Below are 13570 nucleotides of genomic sequence, written 5' to 3' on the forward strand. Positions count from 1 at the left end.
GGGGCCACAAAAAAATCGGCTTGCGGGCCTCAATTGGGCCTCGAGTTTGAGACCCATGTACATGATACATAAGCGCATACAGTAGATAAGTACCCATTAATTCGTATCAATTAGATACTCTCTGGGCTTGTTTTTATCTACTTATTCTGAAAGAGTTGAGATAATTATTTTCGCTGGCAAGATCTCATTCGATGATGCATTCCATTCAGCCTACTGCCAGCAGTCACATTTAAATAAATATAATCTGATTGATTGGGGTGATGAGGCATTTAAAATACCTTTTGCCAACACTTACGCATTTAACTTGTCTGCGATATTTTGCCAGGCTTATGTCTAGCCTTCGCAGTGGTGGCAGTGTTAGATTTTGCCATGATTATAATCATGAATTCCTCATATGCATGATCATCTCCTGCTCGTCAGCGGAGAAAAAAGAGGCTCTTCCTCTGAGTTTATTTGCCATTGTACTGTTAGAACATCATGGTTTCAGTGATCGACGCTTCCCCCTTTTGAAGCGGATAGGCACGCGCAATTATCCAGATGACTGACGTCTGGTTCGAATTAACGAGACTGTTTGAGTGCGGCTCAGCGTTTGAGAAACCGAGTTAGCCTGACTTCAATCATCGGGGTAATTGAAGCTGGATAATAGGACATTTGACCGATTTAGTTAAACCACGTACGAGGAACGGGGCCCTGTTCTCAGTCCTGAACTGATAACAAAGATGTCATACGCAGCACGATGTCCTACGGACGTAAACCTGGAGGCCACTGAAGTTGTAGAAGACGTAGAAGTTTGAATAAACTGTTCAGACGGAACATTAATCAACATTTCAGTTTCCACCTCGATGTTAGCTAGATAGCTAAGTTTCATCTGTAGGTTATTATGTTTTAGTGGCCTAATATTATCAGTACAATACAACAGCAAACACTATAGTACATCATAATACTATTCTATAAAATACATAAATACTCCAATATAGATAAAAGCAATGAGAGTACGTCAATGTCGTGTTACGTTGAGGCCTTGCTCTCTATTTGCTCCAGCTCTCCTCTCTTAAGGAGCTGGCTGAGCGGCTGAAGAAGCAGCTGAGCAGAGAGAAGAGCGGGCGGGTCCAAACCAGACTCAAAGCCCTCCTCCAGCGACGCGACAGGATCAAGGAGCTGTCCGTCAAACGCAGGGAGGAGCTGGAGCTCTCCAGGATGCTGTGCATCTTTAACAGAGACGTTGCAGAGGTAACCGACTACTGATCGACCCAGGTATCTCCTTCTGTGTTGATAGTGTCAATACTATTATCGATACTAGTACTCTTATCAATGCTGCTCATTGGTTCTTTTTGATTATTTTGTGAGGAAAAGAGACAAAACACAAAGACATTTTTTCTTGAGCAGTGACACAATCTTTAAACTCCATCCTTAGCTCATTAATGATCTCAGGGATTATCCTTCATTGATTATCCCTTATCTTGTGATCAGACGCCGTATACTACCTACTGCTTTTACCTGTGAGGCTTTTATTGAGTTTGAGACGACCGGAGTTCTCAGCATCGACTGGAGTCACATGTAGAAACACTTTGGATCTTTGTCTCCTCTCTGCCATGAAGTGAGTCTCAAGATGGACTGACCCAGAGACAAAGAGACAGAGACATAGAGACAGTGACATAGTGACAGAGACAACGAGACAAAGACAGGGAGACAACGAGACCGAGACAAAGAGGTAGATACAAAGATACATAGAGGCATAGAGACATAGAGAGGAGGTTTGAGACGAGGAAATATTGATGGTCTCTGTCCTCGTCTTTTCTTCAGGCGGAGGAGTGGGTGTCTGAGCGGATGCAGAAGATGGCGGAGGATGGTAAAGCAGACCTCAGCAATCTGCAGGCCAAGATGAAGCTCCTGCAGAAGCATCAGGTGTTTGAGGCGGAGATCCTGGCTCACGGAGCGATCATCGGCTCGGTGCTGCTGGTGAGACGAGATGCTTTTTTTGGAAAGAATCTTTTGCTGCTTCGAAAACATCTAAAAACTTTGTTTTTATTATGTTGCGCCCGGCCTAGGGGGAGCCTGAGCGCAACATGCGAGTCTCCTCTTCTCCCCACCTCCCAAATTAGGGCCAAATGCTGCAGTTTATAGTTCACAATTTCGATTCATTGCTGAACTAATTATTATACACCTTCAGGGTGAGTCTTGCCCAAAATAACAAACAAAACAATCTGTGCAAGTAACCTAAATTCCCTAGACCACACAAAGAAACTAATCAAAGTACAGGTATCTTACCTATCTCCCTAACTGAAAACAGGAGAAAACATAGTTAAACAAAAAGGCTTCTCACCCCTACCACTGCCGACACCCTGGCTAACCCCACCACCCAAGAATCTGTGACGTGCAGCATGGCCAGGTTTGAAGCTGGAGAGGCAGGGGAGAGCCGGCCTCCACAGGTTCCCCCTTAAATACCTGCGTCCAATCACCTGCAAGTTCAAAGCACGGCAAAACATACAACAGCACCCCCCTCAGGCAGGGAGGTGAACAGCATCCGGTGAATTGTTTTCCACATTCATAACATCTTGTTTGTGTGCGCGCAGGCCGGGGAGGGGCTGGTTTCCCTACGACATCAGAGGTCCAAGGAGGTGAAGAGGAGGGCGGCCGCCCTGCAGCTCCACTGGGAGGAGCTGAAGAAGGCCCTTGCCTCCCGAGGGAAAGCTCTGGAAGATAACAGGGACTTCCTGGAGTTCCTGCAGAAAGTCGAGGAGGTGGAGGCCTGGATCCGACACAAGGTAGGAGGCTGATTGTGTGTGTGTGTGTGTGTGTGTGTGTGTGTGTGTGTGGGTGTTTGTGTGTGTGTTCAATGTGTATTTATAGTGTGTTTACAATGTGTATTTATAGTGTATGTATAGTGTGTTATCTGTGTTTTTAAAGTGTTATTGGTGTGTAGAATGTTTAAAATGTGTGTATACAGTGTATTTCAGTGTGTAACATTCACCTCTGACCTCTCTGTTGCAGGAGGTGATGGTGAATGTTGGAGATGTCGGGAAAGATTATGAACATGGAGTTCAGCTGCTGAAGAAACTCGGCGAGTTCAGGGGAACTGGAGACGGGGTAAGAATGTGTAGAATATTTCCCTTTTAATAAGTGCCTCTAAAAATTTATTTCAGTCTAAATCAATAGTTATATTGCTTCTGACCTGAAGAATCTTTCAGCTGAAAATCAAGAAACTATTCATCTTTACTTTTATCTTGAAATTCAGTTCAATTAAATTAATTAAATTTGTAATCTACATTTACATTTTCATCTTAATGTTTGGAAGTTTTAATAGCCGTTCTGCACAATGCATATTAATAATTATGCTATTTTTTTTACAATTTACGTGATATTTTCCTTTTTCAGTCACTGTGAGTGCATGTTGTTATGTCCCAGTCATGCTTTTATTTTGTAGTAAAGTGCAAGTGCCACCTGATGTTAGTGTCTAAATCTGAAGGACCATCGGGGGAACCGTGCATGTTGCTACAAATAAAAGTCTTGTGAGGGAAAAAGGAAACTCTAGAGGTGTTTTTCATTTGAAGCCGATTGGGATTAGAACCAAAGCCCCGTCTCTAATAGAAGCCGGTTAACGTAAGAATACACGAGTAGAATGGCTTCAAGATATAAATACACTGACGGAGTATTTTTGTCTTTAGGACGTGACCGTGGACGACGCCCACATCACTGCCATCAACAGACTGGCCGCCCGACTGGAGAAGAGACAGAGCGCCGATGAACTGGTGACGGTCTGCCGGAGGAGACAGCAGCTCAACGACAGGTGACGCCCGCTCTGGATCTCACCTGTACTTTTCCCTCTGGGTTTCACTGAAAACCAACCTATTTTTAGGCCTCTGCTAGAAAATTGCATACCCAAACTAAAAAGGGTGTATCTCTGCAACCACTAGGGCTGTTTTAATAATTGTGGTGTTATAATATACACATGTGAGATGTTGTTCAGAAGTGTAAATATCAGTCTATATGTTACTGGTTAAGAGTAAATGAAGATGACACAAAGAAAAAAATTAAAAGGTTTCAGGTCCGTCTAGAAAAAAAAGCACTTTCAGGATGATTATTTCTTTGAAATGATGCAGCTGTAAGGACATAGCACAATATGTGAACATTCTCTCTGGAAAGGTTGACTTTGATAAAGTGAAGCAGAACAAAGTTAGAGAGGGTTTAGTATAGAAAATCAGGCGAGGTCTCATTGGGGCCATTTGAATGCCATTTGAATTTTCTCATGTACCAAACCATATATTTCCCTTGTATATTACTTATATTACTTTTTTTTTTTATTGTTTTTTAAAAGGCTAAAAGAGTTTTGTCTCTTCCAGGTGGAGCAAGTTTCACGGAGATCTGAACAATTACAAGAGGAAGCTGGAGGGGGCGCTAGTGGTCCACGGCCTCATCAGAGAGCTGGAGGAGGTCAGAGACCGAGCCAACGGGAAGGTCAGTCACGTGAGGCCACCTTTGACCCTCTGAACCCCAAAGCTGTTTCTGGGTGTCGCATTCTTCTTTCAGTGGTCTTGATTGTCACTTCAAAATAAAAATCCTGCTACTCTATTTATGAAAATAAATAAAATAGAATCTATATATCCAACATGTTTCCAAGTGTTAATGATGGAAAAAAACATGGAGGCTCTACCGCTCTATTGCTGTTTGTATGAAACTATTTACATATTTCCTCTCTGTGTTCAGCAGCCTGAAGTTCAGTCAAAGTTTCATAGATTGGTTGTCACATGACTGTTGGTCTCAGATGAATCAATCATCAATTCATAGTTTCAGTGAGGAGCTCAGAATTTAATGTTTTTTACAGAATCTAATGAAGGTAAAAGGTTTATTTGTGGCGAGATTTTTTAAATGAGACGGGTAGAATATTTTTTTTTTTACAAAAATCTTAGTTTTGGCTGCTATTTCTGACCTAATCGTTCGTCACACACGATGTGTTTAGGGACCGCCAGAAAGATGAAAATCTTTACAGACTCTCTCTGTGTAAACGGTGTAGTTTTGGCAATTGTATTTCGATAAAACATGCTTTTCCATTCCGCCGATGGGTTTTGTGGCTTAGGGGTTAAACCACACGTCCAATCCTCCGAACCAACGTGAAGTTCGTCCTCTGTCTCTGCAGATGCTGCTGCTGCAGGGGCAGGACTGTGGATTCGACGTGGACAGCGTGGAGAACCTGATCAGACGTCACGAGGAAACTGAGAGAGAGATTGGCGTCATCCAGGAGAGGTCAAAGGTGAGCGTTGGGGCTCGTTTCAGCGTCTACCAGAAGCCATTGGGTTATGAAATCTTAAACAGTTAAGGCGGCTTCGTCCTCCCTCTCTCTCCTCAGGCCCTGGAGAAAGCTGCGTCGGAGCACCTGAAGTCATCAGTGATGAGCGACAAGCTGAAGAACAAACAGAAGGAAGTCCAGAAAGCTCTGCAGACTCTAGAAAAGGAGGTGAAACTCAGGTGATGTGCAAAATATATGTTACTTTTCTATATCAGTGACAATATCATGCTCAATATGAATTCATTGACAATATCATGCTCAATTTTAATATATTATTATTGGGCACTAGCGTTAGTATTACTTCTTATGAACTGTTTTATTTAAAATGAATACAATTATATTATTCTTATTATTTTTATATTTTATATCTATAATATTTTATGTCTTTAGAAATAAATCTATAAGATTTAGCCATAAATATAGCCATTATATGTATTTTAATAGAAATATATCCATTATATTTATTTTATTAGAAATATATCTATTATATTTTTATTTTATACTCAATATATATTTAATCTTTGCTGTTGTAATTTAACTTTTTCAATTTAGTTGAATTGTTTACTTCATTTATTTACCTTCCTCTTACTGCTGTTCTTTTATGTTTTTAGTTTTTATCCTGTTGTAATCTTTGATCAAACAATAATTTCCTTCAGGATCCATACATTTCTATCTTCTATCTTCATTCCATTAGCAGCAGTTTAGATTTAGTTAAACTCAAGTAAATTTGAGTTCTTGTCATTTAAAGGGAGGAGATAAGAGCCACCACCTAAATACATTATGTAACATCATTAAAATCCATCCTGAATTTAATAATCCAGCCGGTTAGTGCGACACAGACTCACATTACACATTGTTTGTTCAGGAAGGAGAATCTGCAGGAGGCGCACCAGCTGCAGCTGTTCAAAGCCAACCAGCGTCTCCTGCTAGACTGGAGCCTCAAACAGAGCAGCGAGATGGCAGAGAAGGGCCTTCCCAAGACCAGGGCCGAGGCGGACCGGCTCATCGTGGAGCATCAGGACTGGAAGGTGAGCGGCGTCGGTCCGGTGTGTGTGTGTGATATTGTGTGTGTGTGGTACTGTGTGTGGTACTGTGGCGTACTTATACTTTCCCGAGTAAACGCAGTAAATTGGATGTCACCGTGCTCCCAGACGGAGATCGACGCCCGCGCCGAGCGCATCGACTCTGTCCGGGACTTCGGTCTGGGTCTGATCCGGTCGGGTCACGGCTCCAAGGCAGAGATCCAGAAGGCCCTGAAGCAGCTGGAGGAAGCCAAATCCGGACTGGACCGAGCATGGACGAATCGCATCACCACGCTGGAGCAGGCCCGGACCCTGCAGGTGAGGGGAATATTTCAAAACATGAGAATATACATTTAAATCTGGATTTCTCCTCCACAGAGCAGATCTGCAGGGTTTGGGTCAAATGGGTTGCATTTCCTCTGGCGCCTTCTTAATTAAAGTCAGTCTATGCTTTTATTGTGAAGGTGCAGCAGTAAGAAAGGTTTGGTTCGCGTTTGATCGTGATACTGCAAATATAAAAATATTACAATACTTTCATTAGTTGGCTCAATCTCAAAGTCTTTGAGATTTTAAACACAAATTAGAGGTACTTTACTTGAGTATGTTGACTTTATGTTACCTTCTACTTCTCCACCACTTCATGTATCTGACACAGTGTTTCCCCTAGGTTTACAGCTTCCGTGGTTCTCAAACTTTTTCTGGAAATAACTTCATTTTGTCACTCCAACTGTGCTTTTATAAGTAACAGAATAAAGAAAATTGCAATCACTTTCAAGTAAATCAGATTGCTCCATCAGACATTTTTTTTTTTTTAATTGCAATCACTTAGAACAGCGGTTCCCAAACCTTTTAGGCCACGCACCCCCTTCTACATCCCGACCGGGTTCACGCACCCCCAATCCCCCACACCTTAAAAAAAAAACGCAACAGAGCCTATTTATAGCCGCATAAAATCGGACCAACGCGAGAACTGTTTGCTCGCGTGTGGCGTTTGTTACAAGATTTAGTCCCCTGTATAAATTTCAGTTACACAAGGCGTCACTTTTAAAGAGCAATAAGGATAGCGAGGACACACGCACAGGCTCAGAGGCAGATTGCATTTCACATTTATTTACTTAAACACAGTAAGCCACGTAAAGAACAAAGAGCGGCACATGCATAGACTCAGAAACTGATATAAATAAAAAAAGGAGGAGTCCATATGAGGATTTTCACATGTAGCGCAGGTGGCTCAGCCTGCAGAGATAGAGAGGGAGGGGGAGAAAGTGAGAGACGTGAGTCTCTCACTTTGAAAGACTCACGTCTCTCACTTTGAAAGACTCACGTCTCTCACTTTCTCCCCCTGAATGAGACTGCAATTGTTTTTGGCTGTTTTGTAACTCTAAAAAATGTAAGGGGCTTCTGACTTGCACTGGCATGCTTGGTGTTCAGGTGGCAGCGCAAATAAGAGGCTTCAGACAGCTGTTAGCCAGAACTCCCGGTCGATTTCTTCTCCCGGTCTCTCCCCAACGCACCTCTCCGTTTCTCTCGCCTCCGGTTCCTCCCTCTCTCTCTGTCCCTCTCCTCTTTTATTACTGATAGCTTCAGATGTCCCACCTGACAGCTTCCCCGATTTCAGCCAGTTTAACATATTTTCATGGATGTTGCTGACTGAATGAAATGACGTTAGATGCACAAGCTAGGCTAGCTAGTGTGTACGTAAAAGACAGTCTGGCGGCCGGACCAGAAGTGTATCTATTTATTAAATTGTACGTTTTTAATTCTAAATTTCAATTTTACAAAGGAAATTTTTATAATTAAAAAATCCTACTTAATTTTTTTTAAATTATGTTTAATATTAATTATTACACCATTAGACCACCATTGTATTTTTCCTCTCGCGCACCCCCTATAGGCAGAACCACACTTTGGGAATCCCTGACTTAGAACAATGAAAATAAAGTTCTATCTGTGCAAAAAATAACTAATATTTAGTTACTACTAAATAGCTCATTGTGGAAAACAATAAACTATATATTTTTTTGCCAAACAAAACAGAATGAGATCAGGTTGTATCAGTATTATTGGCTGCAGTGAGCTGCTTTCCTCTACACATCTTTTTAAAACGGGGTTGTAGATTTGATACAATTCATGCTCAACATTGAGCTGAGATCTGTTTTCTGTTTTGAGAGATGCAGCAGCAGAAAGGACGACATCACAAAACACATCTCTTTCAACTCGCTTTCACCTGCTAAACCCTGCACCCATCCTCCACTATGACCCCCAGCCTCTCCAGTTTTCTTTCCTTTTCTTTCTTTATCACAAAAATATCCTGTTTGTTTGTTTTTGTTTGCTTTCTTTCATTTTTGTTCTGTTCTGTTTGTCTTTGTCTCTTGTCCATAATGTAAAGTGTCTTTGAGTATCTTGAAAAGCGCTATATAAATTGAAATTATTATTATTATTATTATCACAGAGACTTCTGGCAAAACGCCCAAAATCAGCGAGTCGCGCAAGCGTAACCTGTTAACGGCGTAACGTAAACATTCACCCGAAAGTAAAGGCATTTCTCCATGTATTTATGAATGACTTAGTTTTATGCCCGTGTACTTTGTACTTTTGTAATATGTGAAGCCAGCAGGCTCTTTGTTTGGTAGAAGACACAAGCACTATGACTCGTTTCACTTGGAGCAGGAAAGCTGCTCCGGGTTCAGGAGAGCTGCGCCGGTGCGAGGAGCAACTCCGGTGCTCCTCACATGAGAGCATTTAAAATGCAGAAATAGCGGCCTGCTTTTCACGTGACATATTTTTTGACGCTCTATGTCCGCTGCTGTGTGTGTGCTCAGTGCTCACCTTAGTGCGCATCGGGGCGGAACTCCGCCGTGCGCGATACAGAGATCAGAGAAGTGTTAAGACATAAATGACAAGCTGTCGTGTAGATAATATGAATAAAATACGGCCGTTTAGTTTGTTTATAACAGAACAAGGTGTAGACCTGTTCTATAGGAAAGAGAACCTTAAATGACGACTTGTGATCTGGCGCCCCCCTATTATAACGGTAGGGGAAACACTGTGACAGGTATAGTTATAGTTAAGTTTTTAGTCAATAGAATACCAAACATTATATAAATTACTCGGTCAGCTCATCAGCAGGTTAATGTGTCTCCCTCCTGCAGGTCTTCCTGGTCTCTGTAGAACAATGTGAGACCTGGTTCACCAACAAGGAGGCTTTCCTCTCCAACCAGGACCTGGGGGTAAGAACCCTCATGTGATGTGGAACAGATCAATTGATTTAAGAACAACCAACTCAGCTTCTTCTCCTCCTCCTCCTCCGGTGCAGAGCTCGGTGACGGAGGTGGAGACTCTGCAGAGGAAGCAGGCTCAGTTCGAGGAGGCTCTAGAGGCTCAGGTGGACCAGCTGGACCAGGTGGAGAAACTGGTCCAGAAGATGATCCAACAGAAACATTACGACGCCGACAACATCGCAGTCAAGAGCCGAGCGCTCGCCGTCAGGTGACGAGAGGCGATGAGATCATCACAGCTCTGTTTCTAAGGAAAACAGATCCAGAGTTTAACTCAAGTTCCCAGAAGTCTGAGAAGAGATTCAGCTATTAAAAACCTGTCTGTCTTTCTCACCTGTCCGTCTGTCTCCCCACCTGTCTGTCTGCCTGTAGGAGGAGTCAGCTGCAGCAGCAGAGCAGATCTCGTCACAAAGCTCTGGATGGATCACTGAAGCTGCAGCAGTTCTTGTCCAGCAGCTACCAGGTACTGGACTCTACTGGACTCTAGTCTACTGGACTCTACTGTACTCTAGTCTACTGGACTCTACTGGACTCTACTGGACTCTAGTCTACTGGACTCTACTGTACTCTAGTGGACTCTACTGTACTCTAGTCTACTGGACTCAACTAGACTATAGTCTACTGGACTCTACTGGACTCTAGTGGACTCTACTGGACTCTACTGTACTCTAGTTTACTGGACTCTACTGTACTCTAGTCTACTGGACTCAACTGGACTATAGTCTACTGGACTCTACTGTACTCTAGTCTAGTGGACTCTACTGGACTCTAGTCTCCTGGACTCTACTGTACTCTACTGGACTCTAGTCTAGTGGACTCTAGTCCACTGTGTGTATAAATGTGTGTGAATGTGCAAAATGCTACGTTCATCAACACATCCATCTTTGGAGGTGTTTGGTCTGTGTGTGTGTGTGTGATGAACGTGTGTAGTAAACGTGTGTGTGTGTGTCCTCAGGTGTGTGTGTGGCTGAACGAGCGTAACGCCGTGGCGCTGGATGAGAGCTGGAGGGAACCAACCAACCTTCAGGCCAAACTGCTGAAACATCAGAGCTTCGAGGTCGAGATCCTCGCTAACTGCTACAGAGTGGACTCGCTCACCAAGGTGAGTTAATCCAGTCATATATACTGTATATTATTGTGCATAATGACTGGTGTTATGCTGCGTTCACACCAAACGTTTACCACGTCAGTTTACTTGCTCAATAATAAAAGTGTGTTCACACCAAACACAGGCTTATTTTTCCGTTGCTTATCGCTGTGAAAAGAGCTATCATTTCCGCTATTGACCATGGAATAAATAACCACTAGTTCTGCTTTATACTTGGAAGTCCCAAAAACGTCAAAACATCAAACGTCCTCGTGTTTGGGTTCATAACACCATCCGTAGCCGCACACAGCTCGGTGAATTTCACCGACTCCTCCAGGAACTGCGTCTGGCTTATCTCCGTAAAAACAGTTACCGCTTTCGCCATCCACCATGGAAATAACCACTCGTTCTGCTTTATACTTGTTGTGTAAATTCCACATACGTCGGAACATCAAACTCCATGGTGTCTGGGTTAATAATGTTATCCGTAGTCCCACAACAGCGTCTGAATGACGGCCGCTACCAGCGCTACTTCAGCAGCAGTTTGATTCAGGAACGGCAAGACGGCGGTGATGACGAGCGGAGCTTCTCAACGCTGATTGTCAACGCTGATTGTCAACGCTGATTGTCAACGCTGATTCTCAACGCTGATTCTCAACGCTAATTGGCTGACTCAGCGTCAAACAATTTCTTTTTTTGGCAGTCGGAAAATTTCGCGAAAATCATTTGCGACGCCAGCCGGAAAATTCGCTTTTTCGCAACCTATTATGTCTGTGCATTGACTTTGCATGTAAGTACTGACATGACACACGTGTGTGTGTGTGTGTATGCAGGAAGCAGATAAGCTGCTGTCTGAGTGTCGATCAGCTAAAGTGAAGGTTGGACTTCGTGTCAGAGAGCTGACGGACAGCTGGGACGCTCTGATCCACAACTGTAAGGAGAAGAAGACCAGACTGCAGCAGGCCTACCAGGTACACACACACACACACACACACACACACACACACACACACACACACACACACACACACACACACACACACACACACACATTACATTTAGCTGACCTTTTTATCCATAAGTGCATTCGACCATGAGTACAAACTCAGAACAACAAGAATCAAGAAAGAAACAGTTAAAATCATGGCAAGCAGTAACCGGTGCCGTACATCCCATCCTAAAGTAAACATCTACTGCAGATAAACAAAACTCCTGTTGAAACTCCTCCATTCATTCAGTCATTTTGTGATAAGCTGTAAAAATAAAATAAAAAGTGTGCAGACGAGACGCTCGCAACCACAACGTGTTTCAAATGCCCGCCGTGTTCGTTGTGTTCAGGCGCTGCAGTTCCAGCGCTCCCTGGACGACATGGAGCAGTGCGTGGGCTCGGTGGAGAGAGAGCTGACCAATGAGGACTGTGGAAGCGACCTGCCGTCCGTCAACAGGTTGCTGAAGGCTCTGCAGAGTCTGGAGGAGGAGGTGGACGGACACAGGGACCGGATTCAGGTGCACAGCGTCTCCTTCCTGATGAGCAATCCTGAGGGACGATGTGCATTCGGTTCATGTGTTATATTTTATAACCTCACAGGGTCTGGTGGAGACGGCAAAGAGCTTCAGCTCTCAGGGGAACTTCCTGGCTGAGGAGATCCAGATCAGAGTGGCTCACACCATCAACAGGTCTGATAAGTAGTCGTGGAGGAAGTATGCGCAGTGGAGTACAAAGTACTATATTTACCTCTGGGTTGTAGTACAGTAAAAAGTACAATATGTACCTCTGAGCTGTAGTACAGTAAAAAGTACAATATGTACCTCTGAGATGTAATACAGTAAAAAGTACAATATGTACCTCTGAGCTGTAGTACAGTAAAAAGTACAATATGTACCTCTGAGATGTAATACAGTCAAAAGTACAATATATACCTCTGAGATGTAGTACAGTAAAAAGTACAATATGTACCTCTGAGGTAAAAAGTACAAGATATACCTCGGAGATGTAGTACAATATGTACATCTGAGGTGTAGTACAGTAAAAAGTACAATATATACCTCTGAGATGAAGTACAGTAAAAAGTACAATTTGTACATCTGAGATTGAGTACAGTCAAAAGTACAATATTCACCTCTGAGATGTTGTACAGTCAAAAGTATAATATTTATATATATATATTTTGAAATAAAATCGAATGTTGTTGACAATTTTTGTGATTTTGGGCTAAAATCACAAAAAAAACCTAATTGATGAACATGAGGGTATAATTTAATGACATCACTTCATTACTTTATTTTTTATTTTATTTGTGTGTTTTTTTCTTCTGGTAAACTTTACTTATTTCGGAAATTATCTAAATTGCTATTTCTAACTCGACTCTGTCAGGTACAACAGTCTGGCGGAGCCCCTGCAGAGTCGGAGGGAAACCCTGGAGGCCTGGCAGGTCTTGTTCCAGTTCTCCAGGGACCTGGAGGAGGAGATGGCCTGGCTGAGCGACAGGCTGCCCTCCATCACTGCTGCAGACTGGGGCAGCTCGCTGAGCGGCACCCAGCAGCTGCTCCACAGACACCAGGTAGCGTGGACGCTCGTATGACGCAATAACGACAAATATTTGTGCAATATAAATATTTGTTTTTAATACATTTTATTCTGTTTGTATGTATAATATTGTTATTGTGGATTCTTTACTGTTTTTTATGACTGATTTAATGTTTATTTGTATTACTCGTTTTTTATTTTACTATGTGTCTCTTGTGAAGCAGAGGGCTTCTTTCTCTGCCCTCTGCCCCCACAAACTCTGGACAATGACCCCCCCACATGCACAAAACCAAATGGCTCCAGTCACTTTTACAAACTCTTATATTTCTTTTTAAATATTTTTTTATATATTTATTTATTTTTATCTTGTAT

The 13570-nt window shown here is 42.8% G+C and overlaps 1 protein-coding gene across 1 annotated transcript in view; it reads left to right on the forward strand.

Annotated features, from left to right (window-relative positions):
- The window catches only part of sptbn5 (spectrin, beta, non-erythrocytic 5), a gene marked incomplete at both ends in the record, with an annotated part of 61866 nt that overhangs the window by 35701 nt on the left and 12595 nt on the right, over nt 1-13570 (forward strand). The window contains 18 exons of the mRNA XM_079223437.1: nt 1042-1230; nt 1804-1959; nt 2574-2765; nt 2992-3087; nt 3666-3787; nt 4341-4455; nt 5135-5248; nt 5345-5463; nt 6150-6312; nt 6436-6624; nt 9459-9536; nt 9623-9795; nt 9957-10047; nt 10540-10686; nt 11505-11642; nt 12010-12177; nt 12260-12357; nt 13055-13232. Of these exons, the coding sequence (XP_079079563.1) occupies nt 1042-1230; nt 1804-1959; nt 2574-2765; nt 2992-3087; nt 3666-3787; nt 4341-4455; nt 5135-5248; nt 5345-5463; nt 6150-6312; nt 6436-6624; nt 9459-9536; nt 9623-9795; nt 9957-10047; nt 10540-10686; nt 11505-11642; nt 12010-12177; nt 12260-12357; nt 13055-13232 (2526 nt within the window). The remainder of the gene's footprint in view (nt 1-1041; nt 1231-1803; nt 1960-2573; nt 2766-2991; nt 3088-3665; nt 3788-4340; nt 4456-5134; nt 5249-5344; nt 5464-6149; nt 6313-6435; nt 6625-9458; nt 9537-9622; nt 9796-9956; nt 10048-10539; nt 10687-11504; nt 11643-12009; nt 12178-12259; nt 12358-13054; nt 13233-13570) is intronic.

The sequence above is a fragment of the Taurulus bubalis genome (assembly GCF_910589615.1).
Source record: "Taurulus bubalis genome assembly, chromosome: 1".
Taxonomy (NCBI): domain Eukaryota; kingdom Metazoa; phylum Chordata; class Actinopteri; order Perciformes; family Cottidae; genus Taurulus; species Taurulus bubalis.